Source organism: Schistocerca piceifrons, chromosome X, assembly GCF_021461385.2.
Source record: "Schistocerca piceifrons isolate TAMUIC-IGC-003096 chromosome X, iqSchPice1.1, whole genome shotgun sequence".
Lineage (NCBI taxonomy): Eukaryota > Metazoa > Arthropoda > Insecta > Orthoptera > Acrididae > Schistocerca > Schistocerca piceifrons.
The window spans coordinates 401,786,934-401,810,973 of record NC_060149.1 but is presented as its reverse complement, the minus strand read 5'-3'; the positions used below and the strand labels follow the sequence as shown (position 1 = coordinate 401,810,973).

At 42.6% G+C, this 24,040-nt stretch overlaps 1 protein-coding gene across 1 annotated transcript in view; it reads left to right on the top strand.

The window, feature by feature from the left end:
* The window catches only part of LOC124722057 (putative inactive tyrosine-protein kinase Wsck), a 207,604-nt gene extending 189,574 nt beyond the window's left edge, over window positions 1–18,030 (top strand). Inside the window, exons 13-14 of the mRNA XM_047247252.1 lie at window positions 17,030–17,202; window positions 17,951–18,030. Of these exons, the coding sequence (XP_047103208.1) occupies window positions 17,030–17,079 (50 nt within the window). The 3' untranslated portion in view covers window positions 17,080–17,202; window positions 17,951–18,030. The remainder of the gene's footprint in view (window positions 1–17,029; window positions 17,203–17,950) is intronic.
* The last annotated feature ends 6,010 nt before the right edge of the window (window positions 18,031–24,040 follow it).

The following is a 24,040-nucleotide window of genomic DNA, read 5'->3' as shown; positions in this document are numbered from 1 at the left end:
AAAAAAAAACACAGTTTAAAATGGTTTCCACACTTCAGCTGAAAAAGAACAGGACCAGTCTGGATAAAATTATATTCCTCACACAGGACAAACCTCCCTGCTGTGTCTCCAAGAGACTTATTTTAAAAATAGTGATGCACCTGAAACTTCCTGGCAGATTAAAACTGTGTGCCCGACCAAGAGTCGAACTCGGGACCTTTGCCTTTTGCAGGCAAGTGCTCTACCATCTGAGCTACCCAAGCATGAGTCACGCCCCATCCTCACAGCTTTACTTCTGCCAGCACCTCGTCTCCTATTTTCCAGAGCCGTGAGGACGGGGCACGAGTTGTGCTTGGGTAGCTCAGATGGTAGAGCACTTGCCTGCGAAACACAAAGGTCCCGAGTTCGAGTCTCAGTCTGGCACACAGTTTTAATCTGCCAGGAAGTCTCATATCAGCACACACTCCACTGCAGAGTGAAAATTTCATTCTGGAGTGATGCACTTGTACTTCGAGGCTATTACATCCACAAGAAAAATGACTCTATTGGTGACAGGGTAGCAGTGTTTGTTCAGGACACATTATACTTTCTGCCTCTGCTCTGCACACAATGCTGTACATGGTGACTATCATGATAGAGGGCCATGTTAACATAACCACGTGCTCTGTGAACCTGTTGTCCCTTGAGCCTATTGATGGTGGGAATGTCAAACAATTAACTACGGATTTACCCTGACCCTTTCACTTGTTAGCACTTTAGTACTGTTAAGAATAGTTACGTAGAAAAAGGGAAATACAAATACATCTGTCTTTACATAATGAACATATTCATGGCATGAAACTGAGTCACTGACTGTTATGCAGCAAAAACATAATACTCATTGTTAAGATCCCCATCGACACAGTCAATATTATCCATATAAATGTACCACATTCTAATATGTCTGCTTACATTTCTATTGCACACAAATTTGATTCAACATTCCTCAAAATTTTACAAATATATCCTTACTCACACCCCCCCCCCTCCCCTCCTTGAACCATGGACCATGCCGTTGGTGGGGAAGCTTGCGTGCCTCAGCGATACAGATAGCCGTACCGTAGGTGCAACCACAACAGAGAGGTATCTGTTGAGAGGTGGTTTCTGAAGAGGGGCAGCAGCCTTTTCAGTAGTTGCACGGGCAACAGTCTGAATGGTTGACTGATCTGGCCTTGTAACACTAACCAAAACAGCCTTGCTGTGCTGATACTGTGAATGACTGAAAGCAAGGGGAAACTACAGCCATAATTTTTCCCAAGGGCATGCAGCTTTACTGTATGGTCAAATAATGATAGTGTCCTCTTGGGTAAAATATTCTGGAGGTAAAATAGTCCCCCATTCGGATCTCCAGGCACTGACTACTCAAGAGGACATTGTTATCAGGAGATAGAAAACTGGCGTTCCATGGATCGGAGCGTGGAATGTCAGATCCCTTATTCGGGCAGGTAGTTTAGAAAATTTAAAAAGGGAAATGGATAGGTTAAAGTTAGATACAGTGGGAACCAGTGAAGTTTGGTGCCAGGAGGAACAAGACTTCTGGTCAGGTGAATATAGGGTTATAAATACAAAATCAAATAGGGGTAATGCAGGAGTAGGTTTAATTATGAATAGGAAAATAGGAATGTGGGTAAGCTACTACAAACAGCATAGTGAACACTTTATTGTGGCCAAGATAGATATGAAGCCTACGCCTACCACAGTAGTACAAGTTTATATGCCAACTACCTCTGCAGATGATGAAGAGATTGATGAAATGTATGGTGAGATAAAAGAAATTATTCAGATAGTGAAGGGAGACGAAAATTTAATAGTCATGGGTGACTGGAACTTGATGGTAGGAAAAGGAAGAGAAGGAAACATAGTAGGTGAATATGGATTGGGGTAAGAAATGAAAGAGGAAGCCGCCTGGTAGAATTTTGCGCAGAGCATAACTTACTCATAGCTAACACTTGGTTCAAGAAGCATGAAAGAAGGTTGTATACATGGAAGAAGCCTGGAGATTATCGAAGGTCTCAGATAGATTATATAATGGTAAGACAGAGATTCAGGAACCAGGTTTTAAATTGTAAGACATTTCCAGGGGTAGATGTGAACTTTGACCACAATATATTGGTTATGAATTGTAGTTTACAACTGAAGAAACTGCTAAAAGGGGGGAATTTGAGGAGATGGGACCTGGATAAACTGAAACAACCAGAGGGTGTAGATAGTTTCAGGGAGAGCATTAGGTTCAAATGGTTCAAATGGCTCTGAGCACTATGTGACTTAACATCTGTGGTCATCAGTCCCTTAGAACTTAGAACTACTCAAACCTAACTAACCTAAGGACATCACACCCATCCATGCCCGAGGCAGGATTCAAACCTGTGACCATAGCGGTCACGCGGTTCCAGACTGAAGCGCCTAGAACTGCACGGCCACACCGGCCGGCAGAGCATTAGGGAATTATTGACAGGAATGGGGGAAAGAAATACAGTAGAAGAAGAATGGGTAGCTTTGAGAGATGAAATAGTGAAGGCAGCAGAGGATCAAGTAGGCATAATGATGAGGGCTAATAGAAATCCTTGGGTAACAGAAGAGATATTGAATTTAATTGATGAAAGGAGAAAATACAAAAATGCAGTAAATGAAGCAGGCAAAAAGGAATACAAACATCTCAAAAATTAGATGGATAGGAAGTGCAAAATGGCTAAGCAGGGATGGCTAGAGGACAAATGTAAGGATGTAAAGGCTTATCTCACTAGGGGTAAGATAGATACTGCCTACAGGAAAATTAAAGAGACCTTTGGAGAAAAGAGAACCACTTGTATGAATGTCAAGTGCTCAGATGAAAACCCAGTTCTAAGCAAAGAAGGAAAAGCAGAAAGTTGGAAGGAGTATATAGAGGGTCTATACAAGGGCGATGTCCTTGAGGACAATATTATGGAAATGGAAGAGGATGTAGATGTAGATGAAGATGAAATAGGAGATATGATACTGTGTGAAGAGTTTGATAGAACACTGAAAGATCTAAGTCGAAACAAGGCGCCGGGAGTAGACATCATTCCATTAGAACTACTGACAGCCTTGGGAGAGCCAGGCCTAACAAATCTCTACCACCTAGTGAGCAATATGTATGAGACAGGCAAAATACCCTCAGACTTCAACAAGAATATAATAATTACAATCGCAAAGAAAGCAGGTGTTGACAGATGTGAAAATTACTGAACTATCAGTTTAATAAGCCACGGCTGCAAAATACTAACACGAATTCTTCACAGACAAATGGAAAAACTGGTAGAAGCCAACCTCAGGGAGGATCAGTTTGTATTCCATAGAAATGTTGGAATATGTGAGGCAATACTGACCCTAAGGCTTATCTGAGAAAATAGATTAAGGAAAGGCAAACCTACATTTCTAGCATTTGTAGACTTAGAGAAAGCTTTTGACGATGTTGACTGGAATACTCTCTTTCAAATTCTGAAGGTGGCAGGGGGTAAAATACAGGGAGCAAAAGGCTATTTACAGTTTGTACAGAAACCAGATGGTAGTTATAATAGTCAAGGTGCATGAAATGGAAACAGTGGTTGGGAATGGGGTGAGACAGGGTTGCAGCCTATCCCTGATGTTCTTCAATCTGTACATTGAGCAAGCAGTAAAGGAAACAAAAGAAAAATTTGGAGTAGGAATTAAAATCCATGGAGAAGGAATAAAAACTTTGAGGTTTGCTAATAACATTGTAATTCTGTCAGAGACAGACATTGTAATTCTGTCAGAGACAGCAGAGGACCTGGAAGAGCAGCTGAACGGAATGGACAATGTCTTGAAAGGAGGATATATGGTGAACATCAACAAAAGCAAAACGAGTATAATGGAATGTAGTCGAATTAAATTGGGTGAAGCTGTGGGAATTAGATAAGGAAATGAGATGCTTAAAGTAGTAAATGAGTTTTGCTATCTGAGGAGCAAAATAACTGATGATGGTCGAAGCAGAGAGGATTTAAAATGTAGACTGGGAATGGCAAGTTAAGCATTTCTGAAGAAGAGAAATTTGTTAACATCGAGTGTAGATTTAAGTGTCAGGAAGTCATTTCTGAAAGTATTTGTATGGAGTGTAGCCATGTATGGAAGTGAAATGCGGATGATAAATAGTTTAGACAAGAAGAGAATAGAAGCTTTCAAAATGTGGTGCTACAGAAGAATGCCGAAGATTAGTTGGGTAAATCACATAACTAATGAGGAGGTACTGAATAGAATTGGAGAGAAAGGAAATTTGTGGCACAACTTGACTAGAAGAAGGGATCGGTTGGTAGAGCATATTCTGAGGTATCAAGGGATCACCAATTTAGTATTGGAGGGAAGTGTAGAGGGTAAAAACCATAGAGGGAGACCAAGAGATGAATACACTTAAACAGATTCAGAAGGATGTAGGTTGCAGTAGGTACTGGGAGATGAAGAAGATAGCACAGGATAGAGTAGCATGGAGAGCTGCATCAAACCAGTCTCTGGACTGAAGACCACAGCAACAACACATCCTTACTCAAATATTTGGTAAAAATGTCTGCTATGTTGCTTTCTGAACCTACTTCACAAATGTCTGTAATTCTGGTCATACAGAAATCAGTCACAAAATGGTAGCGTAATTCAATATACCTTGAATTTTTCATAAGGTTACCATATCTAACAATATAAACTTCAACACAACAAATGTTATTAACTATGATATAATAATCCAGGACGGATACAACATATTTGTTCAAATGTCAATAACAACAAGAAGTTTCCTAATAGATCAATTACAAGATAAATAAACTACATAGTTCAGTGTATGACAAATAATTAATCAAACAGATAATTAACAATAAGTACATGAAAGAGTAATAAAATAGTTGCACAGTGTGGCATGTGTATAATTTGCAGTTCATTTATAGTTCATTCTCATAAAGAAAGTGGATCATTTGTCACATACTCAAGGAACTCTTGAGCAGAGTAAATTATTTTACTTTTGATCCACCTCGAAAGACTAGTTTTAAATTTATTTACTGCCACTGTGTAGGCATTTTCAGGTAATTTGTTGAAGTAGAAAGGACCAAGATATTTGTAGCTGTTATATTTGTTTGCAAGCCTAGCATATGGCATATTAATTGTATGTCCACTTCTTTAGTTATAGTCACAAACTGTTCTCCTTTAGTCAAATTTACTCAGATTGTCTTTAACAAAGACAAGGCAGTTGTAAATATACAGGCCATGCACTGTCATTATATTTAGTTTTTTAAAAATAATCTTGACATGATTCATATGGGCTAAGTTCGGATATGCCCCTTATGGCTTTCTTCTGCCATTTAAACACTAATTTTGAGCCTACGGAATTGCCACATAATAGTATTCTATAACTCAGGTGCGAATGGAAGAATGCAAAATATGCATACAACAGAAAGTTCTTTACTGTCACTGCTCCTCAGTTTGTGCAGCAGATATATGGCAAATGCCAATTTCCAATGTGTGGGTATCCCAGCTGAGCTTTTGATCTATATGAAATCCTAATAATTTTATTGTTTTGTTATCATGACTGGGAGCATTCAGATTCAATACAATAGCTTCAGTTTCACTATCATTCTTCTGCAGTACATTTGCCTTAAACCAAGTAGTGCACCTCTCCATTGCCACTGCCATGCTGTGTTGCACGTTCTCAAGATTGGTATCACATGTGATGAGTGTTGTGTCATCAGCATATAGCACTGCATCACATGACACAACTGCAAGTAAATCATTTATATAAATAATGGAAAGGGAAGGTCCAAGAACAGATCAATGAGGTACACCCTTTACAACTGGGAGACATTCTGACATTTGATTATATATTCAAAATATCTAGAAGTAACTTAATCTCAGTGGCAGCTTCTATCAATGCTACTTAGCCAGCAAAAGCAGAAGATTTTTTAACACTTCCTTGTTTCATAGATTTCCAAAATATTACATTTCCAAATACTCTAATTGCATAGCTGCATGTGGACTAATGATCTACAAAATTGTTTGCCCAGTCTGCATCTATGTTAAAACCTTCTGTTTGATATAAATATTTCAGTACTTGCAAATGCCATTGTAACTACATCTATGTTAACTTCAAAACATTTGTTTGATACAAATATTTTAGTACTTGCAATATCATTGTAACAGCTTTGAAATCTACTCATTAGTTCACTCTGTAAATTACTTTTACACCAAATTAGGAAATCAACAACAAACACAATTACATACATCAAATAATTTTACTGTATAGCGGGGATGCTGAGTCGCATATAGTCACAACAAAAAGACTGTCACAAAATAAGCTTTCGGCCAATAACCCCTTTGTTGAAAATAGATCTCTCACATACACACACACACACACACACACACACACACACACACACACACACAGACACAAATCGGGCCATGTTCCTGAGCTAATGTACAGGAGAGGACCCATCAATAATATTGTACTTAATATCATGACTCATCTTGTGCTGCTTCTAGTTTCAGATTTACTTCCATTGGAGTACTGTACAAATTTGCATGTTCAATTTGATATTTTTTAATTGGACATTCAATATAGCTTTCCTGGTCAGAGTCATTACATGTTTTTTAGAATTGTAATTAATATTAATCCCAACATCATTCTTTACTTTATCTAAGTCATTTATCTGGATTCACTTGGATAACATATTTTTGATCACTTTTACTTTTATTTACTTTTACAACAAATTAGGAAATGATCAATGAACACAATTATATAGATTAAATAATTTATACTGTTCAGCAGAGATGCTGAGTCACAGATAGTCACAACAGAAAGACTGTCACAAAATAAGCTTTCGGCCAACAACGCCTTCATCAAAAATAGATGACACACACACACACACACACACACACACACACAGGACTACAGCCTCTGGCAGCTGAAGCCAAACTATGAGCAGCAGCAGCAGCAGTACATGATGGGAGAGGCAACTGGGTGGGGGTAAGGAGGAGGCTGGGATGGGAAGGGGGAGGGATAGCAGGGTAGGGGTGTGGGATGGTGATCTGCTGCTTGTAGGTGTGCAGGGACAAGGTGGGGAAAGGATAGGGCAGCTAAGAGCAGTCAGGGGGTTAGAGAGTGGGCGGGGAAGAGGTGGGGGGGGGACAGAAACGGGGAGAAGTAAATAAACTGAGTGTGTTGGTGGAATAGAGGGCTGTGTAGAGAGCTAGAATGGGAGCAGGGAAGGGGCTGGGTGAGTGAGCATAACGATTAATGAAGGTTGAGGCCAGGAGGGTTATGAGAATGTAGGACATATTCCCACCTGCAGAATCCTGAAAAGCTGGTGTTGGTGGGAAGGATTCATATGGTATAGGCTGTGAAACAGTCATTGAAATGGAGAATGTCATGTTTGGTGGCAAGTTGAGCAACAGGGTGGTCCAGTTGTTTTTTGGCCAGAGTTTGTCAGTGGCCATTTATGCAGACAGCCAGCTTGTTGGTTATCATGCCCACATAGAATGCAGCCCAGTGGTTGCAGCTTAGCTTGTAGATCACATGACTGGTTTTACAGGTAGCCCTGCCTTTGATGGGATAGGTGATGTTTGTGACAAGACTGTAGTAGGTGGTGGTGAGAGGATGTACAGGACAGGTCTTGCGTCTAGGACTGTTACAGGGATATGAGTCATGATATAAGGGGCTGGGAGCAGGGGTTGTGCAGGGATGGATGAGTATATTGTGTAGGTTTGGTGGACGGTGGAATACTACTATGGGAGGGGTGGGAAGGATAGTGGGCAGGACATGTTTCTTTCTGAGGGCACGACGAGAGGTAGTCGGACCATGGCAGAGAATGTAATTCAGTTGCTCCAATCCTGGGTGGTACTGAGTTACGAGGGGAATGCTCCTTTGTGGCTGGATGGTGAGACTTTGGGAGATGGTGGGTGACTGGAAAGATAAGGCACAAGAGATTTGTTTTCGTGCAAGGTTGGGAAGATAATTATGACCTGTAAAGGACTCAGTGAGATCCTCGGTATATTTTGTAAGGGCAGCTCGTCACTGCTGATGCAATGACCATAGGTGGGTAGGCTATATGGAAGGGACTTCTTGATATGGAACAGGTGGCAGCTGTCAAAGTGGAGGTATTGCTGGTGGTTAGTAAGTTTGATATGGACGGAGATACTGATGAAGCCATCTTTGAGGTGGAGGTCAACATCTAGAAATGTGGCTTGGTAGGTTGAGTAGGGCCAGGTGAAATGAATGGGGGAGAAGCCGTTGAGGTTCTGGAGGAATGTGGATAGAGAGTGTTCACCCTCAATCCAGATCACAAAGATGTCGTCAATGAATCTGAATCAGATGAGGGGTCTAGGATTCTGGGTGTTTAGGAAGGATTCGTCTAGACGGCCCATGAATAGGTTGGCATAGAATGGTGCAATGCGGATGCCCATAGTCATACCCCAGATTTGTTTCTATGTAATGCCTTCAAAAGAGAAGTAATTGTGGGTGAGGATGTAGTTGGTCATGGCAACTAGGAAGGAGGCCATTGGTTTGGAAACTGTGGAGTTTGGTAAAAGTAGTGTTCAGTACCAATAAGGCCATGGGCATTAGGAATGTTAGTGTGAATGAAGGTGGTATCAATAGTGATGAGCAGGGCACCATATGGTAAAGGGACAGAAACTGTGCAGTGTCGGTGGAGTAAATGGTTGATGTCTTTTATTTAGAAGAAGAGGTTCCAGGTAATAGGCTGAAGGTATTGGCCTACAAGAGAATAGATTCTCTCAGTGGGACCACAGTAACCAACCACAATGGGGCATCCTGGGTGGTTGGGTTTATGGGCTTTATGAAGCATCTAGAAGGTAGGAGTGTGGGGGTGGTAGGGGTGAGGAGAGAGATGGACTCTGTGAAGAGGTTCTGGGATGGGCCTAACGATTTGAGGAGAGACTGGACATCCTGCTGGATTTCTGGAATGGGGTCATTGTGGCAAGGCTTGTAGGTGGATGTATCTGATAGCTTGCAGAGTCCTTCTGCTAGATGATTCTTGTGGTTCAAAACCATAGTGGTGGAGGTTTTCCACAACAAACCTTGCCACAGTGGCCCCATTCCAGAAATCCAGCAGGTTCTCCAGTCTCTCCTCAAATCATTAGGCCCATCCCAAAACCTCTCCCCAGAGTCCATATCTCTCCTCATCCCTACCACTCCCCACACTCCTAACTTCTACATGCTTCCTAAAGTCTATAAACGTAACCATCCAGGGTGCCCCATTGTGGCCAGTTACCATGCCTCCACTGAGACAATCTCTGCTCTTATAGACCAACACCTTTAGCCTGTTACCTGGAACCTATGCTCCTATATAAAAGATACCAACAATTTCCACCACTGACTCTCTCCACAACTCCTGTCCCTCTACCACATGGTGCCCTGCTCATCACTATTGATGCCACCTCCCTTTACACTAACATCCCTAATGCCCACAGCCTTACCCCTATTGAACACTATCTTTCCCAATGTCTGATGGATTCCAAACCAACAACCTCCTTCCTAGTCACCATGACGAACTCTATCCTCACCCACAATTACTTCTCCTTTAAAGGCATTACAAAGAAACAAATCTGGGGTACAGTTATGGGCACCTACATGGCACCATCCTATGCCAATCTATTCATGGGCCATCTAGAGTATCCTTCCTAAACACCAAGAATCCTAAACCCCTTACCTTGTTCAGATTCACTGATGACAGCTTTGTGATCTGGATTAAGGGTGAGGACGCCCTATCCACATTCTTCCAGAACTTCAACATCTTCTCTCCCACTCACTTCTTCTGGTCCTATTCTACCCAACAAGCCACCTTCCTAGATGTTGACCTCCACCTCAAAGATGGCTACATCAATATCTCCTCCATATCAAACCTACTAACCACCAGCAATACCTCCATTTTGACAGCTGTCACCTGTTCCATACCAAGAAGTCCCTTCCATACAGCCTAGTCACCCATGGTTGTTGCATCTGCAGTGATGAGCAGTCCCTCCTGAAATATACCGAGGATCTTATTGAGTCCTTTACAGACCATAATTATTCTCCCAACCTTGAATGAAAACAAATCTCCCATGCCTTATCTTTCCAGTCACCCACCATCTCCCAAAGTCTCACCACCCAGCCACAGAGAGGAGACAATGGTGCTCAGGTTGATGCCGTGTTCTTTGATTTCAGTGAGGCATTTGACACCATCCTGCATTGCCGTTTAATGAAGAAAATATGAGCTTATGGAGAATCAGAGCGGACCTGTGATTGGAGTCAAGACTTTATTGCAGACTGAACTCTACATGTCACTCTTAATGGAACCAAATCAACATGTAAAGGTAATATCTGGAGTACCACATGGAAGTATGATAGGACCATTGCTGTTTACAAAATACAGGGTGAAGAGAAATTTGCGCACTTGGCCTTTGCAGCATGACTTCTCACATGCCAGCAATAAAAAAAAGGTCTGTCATAAAATTTCGTGAGGTGAGTACATCCGGCAGAAAAAGGATGTTAAAGAGTGGCAATCTGGCAACACTGTAACTACATGTATGGTAATTAACTCTGTCAGCACGTATTAGTTATGCCATACAGTTGGTGCAGTGGGTAGAGTTTCGAGTTAGCATACTGGAGGTGGGTGGTTCAATCGTGGGGTGAGGCAAATGTTTTTTATTTGGTAAATGTAATACAGGTGGTATGGTATCTGAAATCTTAATTCTCAATAATGACTGCAGCGGGTCCTCTAGAAAACATTTACACTTATATACTACAATCGTAGAAAGAAGCCCTTTCCTCATTGTGGGTGTGAATTTATTTGCACCATTTCATCTACTGCATGCAAAATCTGTTTTCTTTGTACCCTCCTCCAATGGTCCCATAGATTAGTAACAACTATTATTCTTGCCTCATTCAGGTCCATTACATTTTGTTAGGGCCTTATGTTACCAGTAGGACTAGCAATGTGCTCTGCGAATATTGTCCAGACTCGGTTACTATTTGTATGTGTTATCATCATGGTACCACTAATTATGCCTTTCAGCACTGAGTCTGGTAACCACATGCTGTTTAGTATGTATCTCAATGCATTATTATTGTTATTATTATTCTACTGCTGGGATTGTAGAAACATTATGTCTATTACTGTTAGGGAAATAGTGTAATTTCAAACAGGACATTTCACAATTAGTGGTGCCAATATCTGTTAGAGGGGTAATGCACATCAGGTGGAACAGCACGCAGGACCGATGGTGTGTTTATACTGAATGCACTGTCCACCAGACAGGGACTAGTTGCAAGTGCAGTAATGCGCCCATGACAGACTCCAAGGCCTTGGTGCATCTGATAACCGGGCTGCTGTTGCCACTCATGAATATGCTACTAGATATCCACATTGACGCCATCCAGATAAAAATGTGTTTCATCATCTGGAGCTGCAGCTTTGGGAGTCAGGTTCTTTCCTTTCACCACTGTGTGACAGAGGGCGACCACAGACTCACCGTACTCCAGCTACTGAGGAAGCTATTCTGGTGGTCATACACCAAGAACCTCAGCAAAGTACACAAACCGTAGAAAAGCAGCTGCGTGTCTTGCAACGATGACTTTGTGATCACCGTAATATGGTCAGATGAAGCAGCATTCTCTCGTGAGGGTGTTTTCAGTATGGACAATGTCCACCATTGGTGTGAGGTTAACCCGTACGTCACCTGCGACCATGGATATAAAGTTCATCTTGATATCAACGTCCGCGCTTGAACATTGGGTGACAGTTGTTTGGGGCCCTACATGTTGCCTGACTGGTTGACTGGATGAAGGTACCATGCACTCATCTCAAACTATCTGCATGATGTGCTAGAAGATGTTCCACTACATGTTCGGCAGAGGATTTTGGACAGAACATTTCCAGGGAAACAGCTCAGATGTGGAGGTCCAGGCGTATGGCCACCACATTCACCTGACCTAAATCCCGTGGATTTCTTCCTGTCACGACATCTGAAGGAGCACATCTACTTTACTTTGCTGACAAATGTGGTAGAATTGGTAGCACATGTTCATGCTGCTCTTGTTACTGTGGATGCAGCTCTGCTGTGAAGGATCCAGAGCTGTATGATACGGCAGGTTGCGCTATGTTTGGACATGCAGGGAGGTCACTTTGAGCAGGTGTTGTTCTGAGGACAATGTATTCTGTTGTAAAGGTCATGTGGTCACTAATATGGACATCATTATTGTCACTGGTTGCTAATGTGTGACTTCTGAGCATTCATATTATCTGTAGTATAAATGACAAGTAGATGTTGTCTTACTGTACTGTGCTATCATCTTTAGCATCTCGAAATTGATATTGTTTTTGTAATTATTCTATCCTATACAGGTCATTTGTTTCAACTATTTCTTATTCATCTAACCATGTATTTGTTATGCTCAGCATTACAAAATGTTGTAAATTTAGGATACATGTGACCTAAGAAATGGTGTATATTACAGCATGAAATGTCAGAAGGGAATTAGCAAATAAAACAAATGCGCCCCACCCAGGATCGAACACTTGACCTCCTGTATGCTAACCCAAAACTCTATCCATTGCACCAGCTGTACAACATAACTAACATGTGCTGACAGAGGTAGTTACCATACATGTGGTTACAGTGTTGCCAGATTGCCACTCTTTAATGTCCTTTTTCTGCTGGATGTACTCACTGGACAAAATTGGTGAGAGACATCACTGGCAATGCGAGAAGTCACGTTACGAAGCCCAAGTGCACGAATTTTGCTTCACCCTGTATATAAATTATCTAGTAGAAAGCATTGGATGCTCTTTAAGGCTATTCGCAGATGATGCAGTTGTTTATACAAATGTAGCAATGCCAGAAGTTAGTAAGAATTTGCAGAATGACCTGCTTAGAATTGATGAATGGTGCAGACTCTGGCAGTTGACCCTGAACATAAATAAATGTAACCTACTGTGCATACATAGGAAAATAAATCCACTTCTGAACAGCTACACTATTGATGAAAAACAGGTGGAGACAGCATCCGCCATACAATATCTAGGCATAACTATCCAGAGTGACCTTAAGTGGAATGACCATATAAAACAGATAATGGGAAAAGCAGACACCAGTCTCAGAGTCATCGGAAGAATCTTAAGGAAATGTAACCTATCCATGAACGAAGTGGTTTATGCGGTGCTTGTTCACCCGATTCTTGAGTATTGTTCATCTATCTGGGATTCCTATCAGGTAGCACTGATAGAGGAGATACAGAAGATCCAACAAAGAGTAGCATGTTCTATCCTGGGATTGTTTAGCTGGCGAGAGAGCGTTACAGAGATGCTAAGCAAACTCCACCAGCAGACGTTACAAGAGAGGTGTTGTGCATCACAGAGAGATTTACTATTGAAATTTCGGGACAGCACTTTTCAAGAGGAGTCAGACAACATGTTACTTCCCCACATATACATCTTCCATATTGACCACAATGAGAAAATTCGAGAAATTACAGCCAATACAGAGGCTAACCGACAATCGTTCTTCCCACACACTATTTGCAAGTGGAACAGGGTTGGAGGTATCAGATAGTGGTACTGAAAGTACTCTCCACCACACACCATTATATGGTTTGCAGAGTATGATGTAGATGTAGATGTAACTCACTACCACATACGACTAAAGCAACTGAATTACATTCTCTGCGAAGGTTTCAACTACCTCTCGTCATGTCCTGGGATGAGAAATGTCCTACCAACTACCCTTTCCACCCCTCCCATAGTGGTATCCTGCCATACTCCAAAACTACACAATGTACTTGTCCATCTCTACACAACTCCTGCTCCCAGTCCCTTACCTATGGCTTATATTCCTCTAATAGGCCTGTCCCATACATTCTCCCATCACGACTGACTCCAGTCTGGTCACAGAATACCACTTATCCCATAAAAGGCAGGGCTACCTGTGAAACCAGTCATGTGATCTACAAGCTAGGCTGCAACCACTGTGCTGCACTCTATGTGAGCATGACAACCAACAAGCTGTCTGTCCGCATAAATGGCCACTGATAAACTGTGGCCAAAAAACAACTGGACCACCCTGCTGCTCAACTTGCCACCAAACATGACATTCTTCATTTCAATGACTGCTTCACAGCCTGTGCCATATGAATCCTTCCCACCAACACCAGCTTTTTAGGATTGTGCAGGTGGGAACTCTCCCTGCAATATGTCCTACGTTCCCGTAACCCTCCTGGCCTCAACCTTCGTTAGTCATTGTCCTCATCCATCCAACCTCTTCCCTGTTCCCATTCCAGCCCTACACACCACACTATTCCACCAACACACCCAGTTCATTTACTTCTCCCCTTTTCCGCTCCCCCCCCCCCCCCCCCCCCCACCTCTTCCCCGGACACTATCTAACCAACTGACTGCTCTTAGCTTCCCTACCTTTTCCCCACCTTGTCCCTGCACACTTACAAGCAGCACTTCACCATCCCCCACCCCTACCCTGCTATCCCTCCCCCTTCCCATCCCAGCCTCCCCTTACCCCCACCCAGTTGCCTCTCCTATCATGCACTGTTGCTGCTGCTCGTAGTGTGGCTTTAGCTGTCGGAGGCTGTGGTCATGCGTGCATGAGTTGTGCTTGCATATATATGTGTGTGTGTGTGGGGGGGAGGGGGGACAAAGGCCTTGTTTGCCAAAATCTTATTTTGTGACAGTCTTTCTGTTGTGACTATCTGCGAGTCAGTATCTCTGCTATATGGTGAGTAGCAATTATCCTTTTCACAATGTTGTTACGTTCCATCCTAGATTTTCCACTGTTTCACATAATTTGTAGTCATTAGCATGTATAAGCAATAATCATATTTACTTCTTTCATAACCCTGGCCTTTTCAAAACTCATCCAAATAATCATATCATGCTCTAAGGCTTTCCTTCAAGCCTTATAATGCCTTTAATAACTTTAAACCTCTATCTGTTCCGTCCTTGTTTCCATGAAGTTGCTTCACATAAATTTCTTTGAAAACTTTGGCATTAAGAAGTGTAGTCTGTACATCCCTGTGTTCTAAAAGTAAACCTTTTTGACACCAGAATGACAACAAAACTTCCAATATTTGTATCATAGCAACTGGCAAATAAATATTATTCACAATTACTTTTTATTCAAAGTTCCATACATTTAATCTTGCTTTACACGTGTTATCTGATTTTCTTTTAAAAACCCACTTCACATCAAGAATGTTTACACTGACTGGTTTAGTTACTAGTTTAAAGGGCTTATTTTTATTTAAACTTTTGACTTCCTTATCCACTGCTCACTTCCAAACTTTTGGCTGATTACTATTCTTTGCCTCCTCAAATTTTATGCAGTATCAGCACTACAGAAGTGTACACAAGTACATAAAAGAAGTTACTCATCACATAATTATTAAATCTATCAGGCACTGTATGTTCTCTAGTTGACCTCCTCAACTCTTGTTGTTCCTGTTTTTGTTTATGATTGCTTGAACACACCTTTTGATACCCCATTTGCTCACTTACTGATTCATTGTCTATGCTTTTGCACCCAGAATCATGAAAATGTTCACTTCCTGAATCAGAGTCCTTAATATCAGTACATCTGACATCATCTTCTGCAATGTCAACATGTCTGGCACTGATAACTTTGTTGATAATCAATACTCTGTATCAAACTTCACTGTTTGCCTTATTAAGATTTCAAAGTCTGTTTTATGATCCCACTTCGACTTTCTCAGCTGTCTTGGCACATGTGCAAAAACCCTACATCTATGCAACTTTAAATGTTTAACATTAGCTTTTTCCCAACAATATCTCATATGGAGTTTTCTTCTCAATAGCATTAGCTGAAATTCGGTTTTTAAGGTACAAAGATGCAAAAACTACTCCAGGCAGAGAAAATATAACATCCAATCACCTTCTTAACCATCCGACTACAAATATAATATTATCCAAGTCACACTTCAGATTTCTAAAGGGTTCTGATATTGAGAAGGCTATCTGTATATACAGTGAGAATGTACTTTATTCATTACACACTAAATTACAGACTACTGGTGTATTTTGAGATCTGTCAAAGACATCTAAATGCATAAATCACAAATACTTTTAAGTAACTTAGAATATTGTAATGTAACAGGATATGCTGGAAAACAATTCAAAACCTGTATCTCTGACAGAAAACAAATGGAGTCAATAGAAAGCTATCAGGCATCATTCCACTGGGAACCAATAACATGTGATGTCCCCAAAGGTCCAATCTTAGGGCTCTTACTTTTTTTTTTGTGTATATCAACGACCTTTTATCAGTAACATTACCATATGTCCCAAGTTTGTCTTGTCTGCAGATGATACAAACATGGCAATAAGTAGTAAATAAAGCATAGCCTTAGAAATGAAATCTTCATGGACATTAATAAATTGTTCCTAACCAATTTCCATCACTAAACTTTGGGAAAAAAATACTAAACACAGTTGAGAACTTGTAAAATGTTTCCCTTCAGTATGTGCCTAAAATACGATAAATAGCAGATAGAAGAGGTTGACAGTGTTGAATTCTTGGGATTACAGCTCGATAATAAATTTAACTGGTAGGAGCATACTAAAAACTGCTCATGCACCTAACCAAATCCCTATTTAATATGCAAAATTTGTCAGAGGTAGGTTATATAAAAATAACAAAGGTAATGTACTATGCTTACTTTCATTCCATAATGTCATACGGGATGATTTTCTGGGGTACCTCATCAAGTTAGGCTAAAGTTTTCTCAGCCCAAAAATGTGTAATACAAATTATTTGTGGTGTAAACTCAAGAACATCCTGCAGAGGTCTGTTTAAGGAACTGTGGATACTTTCCTGTGCTTCCCAATATATTTATTCCTTAATGAAATTTACCATTAAAAATTTATCTTTTTTTTTTTTTTTTTTTTTTTTTTTTCAAACCAACAGCTCAGTACATGGAATCAATACTAGAAATAAGAATAACTTTCACAAAGATTTAAAGTCACTAATTTTGTTTCAGAAAGGTGTCCACTATTCAGTAACAATATGCCAGTAGACATAAAAAGTTAACCAACAATAATGTTCAGTTTGGGAAGAGTCTAAAGGATTTATTGGTGACCAACTTCTACTCCACTGAAGAATTTCTTAGCAGAAGTGACTGATGGGCGTATCTTATTAATAATATCACACAAAGTGAGTACAGCATACAATCTGACTTTTGTATAAATTTTCTGCAGTAATGCAATCATTGTAAATAAGTGCTGTAAAATGTTTTTTATTTAATTTCTTTTATTAGATGATGAATGTCCACAATAGACTAAGAAGGATCATATGCACCTAAGTGTATTGAACTTTCAATATATGTCAGCAAAATGATTCCTTTCTGTCTTACAAATTGATACACACCCGAATTTCAATATTCTTTCCCATTGTCGCATCTCAATACATTAAAGGTTTTACCAGTTAAATTTGCAGTTTTATTAACATATACAACAAAGCAATCATAAGCTTGATTCTTAGATTTGATAGTGTACACTCTAGTTGGTTTACCATAACCATCAGTAAAAATGAGAAAACGTCTTTCCCCATGCAAACCTTGAGTTGAGTGAGACCTATTCAAATCAGCATGAATAGTGTTTATTGTTTCTTTTGCTTTGTTTCTATTGCTTTCAAAAGGTAAATGGGTATTTTGCTTTCAATACAGACCTTACAGTTCATAAATTCTGATTCTACATTTGTTGGCAACCCATCTGCTAACTAACTGATGTTTACATAACATACTCAAATTGTTAAAAATTATATGTCCACATATATGATGCCATTTCTCCTTTACCAACTACTGACACTATTTGCATTAATCTATTTCTTGTAAATTTTACTTTAACATAGCTAATCAAATATCTGTTTGTGCCTCTGACATAAAATATATTTTTCATTTCAGATGGAATCAAGTCAGCACAAACTGTAAAATAACTAATTATATTTCATACTTTTCTAGCTTGCAAAACTTTAATTTCTGCAATTTTTACATTCATCAGTTCTTTTAGTATTACATACTCAGAAAGAGAATTTTCATTATTAAGACTGTAAGCTATGTGTGGCATCTCTGGCGTGAAGTGCCATGTCTTTGAACCGATGTTCTTTTACTTTACTTTAGTTCACTTTGTTTAAGTCTTGCTGCGTGCCATGTTCGACAACTTCTCTTGTATTTGCTTTGTTCAGTGATAAAATAAATGTTCACTCGACTGCAAAAGCGTGTTATTACAGTTCTACGCCATGTAATACCCACAGTGGTGATCCTGACTTCATGTGCCAGTCCACATTGTCCTCGGAACAATGGATCTACCAGTGTTGTATTGTGCCAGCGCCTTGCACCATATTAACTGTGCTTGTGTTTTTACTAGCATTCCTGATGTACATTTGGTTAAAAGTGAACAATTACCTGTCCCAGCCATACCAGTAGCCACTGAACCATTACCGGCCCAACACGGCCACTGTCAAATGCTACTACGCAGTAACATCTTCTGCACGGCACTTAGTGACATTGTGAACAATAACCGAGTGAAGGACGTTGTGTTTCATGCCTTGGCTAAGCAATTTGGTTGGTTTGATGTACCGATGAAGTTCGAGAATTGTAATTCGAATGTTCATGCACATGGAGTTGCACATTCTTATATGACAACCCCCCCCACATGCCGCCTCGGTGACACCGGTTGCCTCAACTGTGCCAGTTTCTGTGACCATCGCTCCGTCGTCACACCATGATCGCCTTCTGCCTGCTCTCGTAATGGCACCGGTCATTTCATCTGCACCAGTTTCCAGATCAGCCCCCCCCCCCCCCCTTGGCTGCATCACGACCACCTCCCAATCGCTGTCGCAATGGCACCGGCCCTTATGCCCACATCACTGCCACCTCTGGGCCTGCAGCTGGGGGACATCATGCCGTCGGTTGCACTGGCTCACTCCACGTAGTGTGCTGCCTGTGGCCGCCTCTCCACGCAGACTTCGAGCGACGCATCGTCCCCCGTTAGTGTACTCCCGGCATCGGGGCCTTCTTACATTGCTCTCACAGATCTTCGCTCCCTGAACTGCATCAACATGTGCTACTCATCAGATTTCCTAAGCTGCCTGCATTGAAAAAGAACAATCCTAAGACTTGATTCGCATTTGTGGATCATCTACTGGATATCCAGGGGATTTCGGATGATGATGTATATTTCGTCTACCTGGTGAGCCACCTCCATGCTCATCCAGACCTCATCAGTGATCAGCTCCTCTCACCACCCATGTCGACCATGTATTTAATGGCAAAAACATTACACAATGAATGCCTTTCTCACCCTCCAGCAGAGGCTATCCACCACATCATCCATGACGAGCACCTTGACTACCGCACACCTTCGCAGCTTTGGCGGCGCCTTCATGTATTAGTTGATGACCAAGGTCTACCAGATGCCATGCTGTAGTCCTTGTGGATCATCAAGTTGCTATCGGACCAACAACTTCACCTACTATCTCATGTAGCAGACCCTCTGGATGTTCGTCTACGCATGGCCGATCAGGCCTACGCAATCATTTGACATTGACACCGTCTGTCATGGGCGACATCGCCTTCGCCTTCAGTTAGAATGCCTGCACCTTTGGTTCCACACCCTGCCAGTAGGGGTCAGCACGTGCACCTCAGCAGCCCGCCAGGAGCTGCCTCCTGGCAGCCTACATGAGGTACTGCCTGCGGCCTCACGACAGCAGCCGACCTCACCCGAGAAGTAGCTCGAGCAGTCTCAGGCAATGACGCAGTCAGCTACGTACCCCACCCTCTCCACTCCACCTCACCTCCAAGCTTACCTGCTATGCTGGTAACATGCAGCCTATGGGGACACCCTTCACAACTCTCCTGCTAACCTTGCTTTGATAGCTGAAAATCTCTCTCCTATCATGCTCCTTGGCTCCACGAAGATGTCGCTTCGCCTATCACCTGTTGCAACCTTCCTTGGAACTTCCACATCACTGATGTGGATGAACCTGTGATCGGGTTGGCTTTCTACACCATTATGAACTTTCGCCAGACCTGCAGGCTGCAAAACTCCACCACACGCCTGATTCTACCGTTTTATGCTCGAACGAGTTTGCCATGAATCTGCTCTCCGCCCCTTGGCTACGCTTTCCACTAGTGCATCTCTGCTGGAAGGCAGTACTGAACGTCTCTCTGACTTGGCGGATGTCCACACACAGATCAATAGGCTCCGCACACATAATGAAGAGTTACGCACATGCATTGCTGCCGCCTCTGCTGAATTGGTTCATGGAAGGAGTACTATTCGCAGTCTGTCTGCAGAGCCATTTCTTTAGAACCATCAACTGCTTCTACTGAATCTTCATTCTGCATCGTACCCGCGTTGAGCTTACCTTACTGCCTGTTTCATCGCGGTTGAATGTACAGGACACGCATGTTCCCATACCGCGGGATCCCTCGCATTGCATGGCTGCTGTGCCACACCCTCTCTCACTGTCTGCTTCCGTTGCCCAGCCCGCGTCACACAGGCCCAGCCCGTATGCACATGATCTCACTTCATGGGATCCCTCATATTGCGTGGCTGCTGCACCACACCCTCAGTTGTTGTCCACTGCCGACGCACTGCCCACACCATTCTGGTCCGGCAAGGTCAGTGAACTGCCATCGCTCATGCCCCCCCCCCCCCCCCCCCCCCCCCCCGGGCAGTCAGCAATAGCACTCATCACAGAATACGAACCACGGATGAGCCAGCCTGTACATCATAAAGCTTGACATCTTAATGCTTGCAAATTGATACGAGAGAAAGAAATTGTTCAGGATTTATTGGCTTCGGGCATGCTCTGACTATCGGACAGCAACTGGTCTTCAGCTATCCACCTTGTGCCTAAGAAGGACAGCTTGCTATGCATGTGTGGGGACTACAGATACCTTAATGCTAGGACAATAACCGATAACTATCCCATCCCTCATATCCAGGATTTCACTCACTTACTGCATGGCTCAAAGTTCTTCTCTGTCTTAGTCTGTTCGAAGATGTACCACCAAATTCCCATGCACCCACCGGATATTCGGAAGATGGCAATCGTTACACCCTTTGGTCTATTTGAATACTGTTACATGCCTTACAGCTTGAAAAATGCTGCGCAGACATGGCAACATTTCATTGATTCAATTTTGCTACCTCTGCCTTTCGCCTTTGCCTATTTGGTTGACATACTTATCTTTTCCTTGTCTGCTGAGGAACACAAATTTCATCTTGATGCAGTGGTGTGGTTATCAATGATGACAAATCCCAATTCTGTTCCACATCAGTTGCATTCCTTGGCCATATGGTCTCAGCTGACTACCTCCAACCAATGGACTCTCATGTCAAAACCATTCTTGCACTGCCTCTTCCTGAGGATTATGCGCAACTCCGGTGCTTTCTGGGTATGGTAATCTTTTATCGATGCCATATCCCCTGGGCTGCCTCTGTCCAGGCATCCCTTATCGACGCCTTCTCCAGTAAAAATATCACGGGGAAGCGAAAGGTGGACTGGATTCAGCCCATGCTCGATGCATTCGACAATCTGAAATCAGCCATCGCAAAAGCAGTCACTCTCGCCCATCCCGACCCTAAGGCCCATATTTCTATCACAACCAACACTAGTGAGTCAGCTGTGGGTGCTGTCTTACAACAGCACACTGCGGACTCCATGCAGCTGCTCAGTTTCTTTTCAAAAAATCTAACCAGGAGTCAGTGTAAATGGTCGACCTTCGACCACAAGCTTCTCACAACTTATGAGGCGATCAAACACTTCAGGAGTGATGTGGAGGAGCGTCCTTTCACTATCTACTCAGAGCATAAACCCCTCATTGACGCAATACGCAATCCTGCGAAGGATCTACCGCCGTGCCGCTTCCGACACATGGGCTTCATTTGCCAACTTTGTTCGGACGCTTGTTATATCTGCGGTGTGGAAAATGTTGTAGCTGATTATCTCTTATCTCGGTGATCTCACTCTTGAACTTAGGTGAACTGGTGCGACTTCAGACTGAAGACGCGGACACCCAACGACAGGTTTCAGATGACGAGTCTTCACCCACCATTAAACCTCTTACCCTGGAATGGTCATCGACCCCTGTCCCCTGCGACATTTCTACTGGCTCCCACTGCCCCTTGGTGCCATCTGCCCTTCGGCATGGGATTTTCGACACTTTACACAATCTGGTCCACCCCGGGATGTGGGCAACGATAAGGCTAGTGACTGAACGTTTCGTCTGGCCAAGTGTGTGGCATGATTGCCACTCTTGGACACGTGAAGTGTTCCTTGTCAATGTAGTAAAGTGGCAGACACATGCACCCTCCTTTAGGACAGTTTGACGTCCCCAAGGGCCGCCTGCGGCACGTGCACATTGACGTAGTCAGTCCTCTTTCCCCTTCCGAGGGGTACAAATACATTTTGTCTATGATCGACCGTGTAACCTGTTGGGTTGAAGCAGTTCCTCTAGTCGACATTATGATAGAGACTATAGCCTGCATTTTCTTATCAGCATGAGTGGCAAGATTTAGCTGTCCCCTTTCGCTTACTACAGACCAGGGACGACAATTTGAGTCCTCGCTTTTCGTTCAACTGTGTGAGCTGTGCAGAGTAGTGAAATTCCACATGACTGCCTATTAGCCGCGATGGTACAAAACTCTTAAAACTGCACTCATGTGCCACAGTCTGCTTTAGTCTGAGGCACTTCTTTGGGTCTTATTCAGCATCTGCTCCGCCCACAAGGAAGACCTGAACCTCTCATCCTGCCAGCCAAATTTGTCGAGGACACCCCACCGACTGTCACAATCGACCTTCCAGCCCTTGTAGAACTAGTGCTTGTGCACATCGCCCACCCTCACCCACCCCTACCATGCACTCACTACATGCCACCAGTGTTTGTGCCGTGGAGTTAATACTTTCGTGACACTACTCAATGGATGACTGAATACAGTTTCAGTGCACTGGTTAAAACCTGCGTGGTCCATATCTGAGTCACATTCCAATGCCCCCAGCTGGCCTGCCTTTGCTGGTGCCTTGCCCACTGATGCCGCAGATGCAGCCTCCAATGACTCCTCACCGCCTGCGCAGCTGTCCGATGTGGCTTCTGAGCCGTCCACTTCACACACCGGATGCCGCCTTCACCCACCACACTGGCATAAGGATTTTGTGTTGATGTGAGCTAGCTTCGTCCCCATGCTCTGCACTGCTGGGGGAAAGGGGGGGGGGGGGAGGTGCTGTGGCACCTCTGGCATGGAGCACCATGCCTTTGAACCGATGTGCTTTGCCTTTACTTTATTTCACTTTGCCTATGTCACGCTGCACACCGTGTTCGACAGCTTCTCTTGTATTTGCTTTGTTCAGTGGTAAAATAAATGTTCAGTCGACTGTAAAAGTGTGTTATTATGGTTCTATGCCATGTAATACCCACATGTGCAACCACTATCCAATAATCAATCAGTCTGTATGTTGTTATCTGTCTCCACCTTATTACACTCCACTGTAGTATGTACCTCCATTAACAAAACTGCTCATGCTGGCTCTGTTTTGTTGACATTCCTAGCATCCTAAGTGGTGACTGCCTCTTGAACCACAATGTTTACACTCACAATGTGACCAGTTGTGGTTGCCCCCACTGTGCTAAACATTTTGGCGATGTTGTCAACTACTGCAACCACAATCTTGATGATGTTCACCATGTGTCCATGAATCTCTTCTTGTTCTTGATTGGTGACAGTCTCTTTTGGTTTGCCACAACCATAACACAACTCCTTGTGGTAGCTTGTGCCAGTTTTATTTCCAGCATGAAATGCATTGGAATTTACACTTTCACTTCCATCCTTGTCTCTTAAATCCATCATCTACCCAATATTCTTCTTTCAAGACATCAATCAAGTTCTCGATGTAGCTCTGAAGAATGTTGCCATATCACTATAGTCTTTTAACCTCAGTTTGTATTGCCAATATTAAAACCTGGGAAAACACCAGACAAGCCTGAACA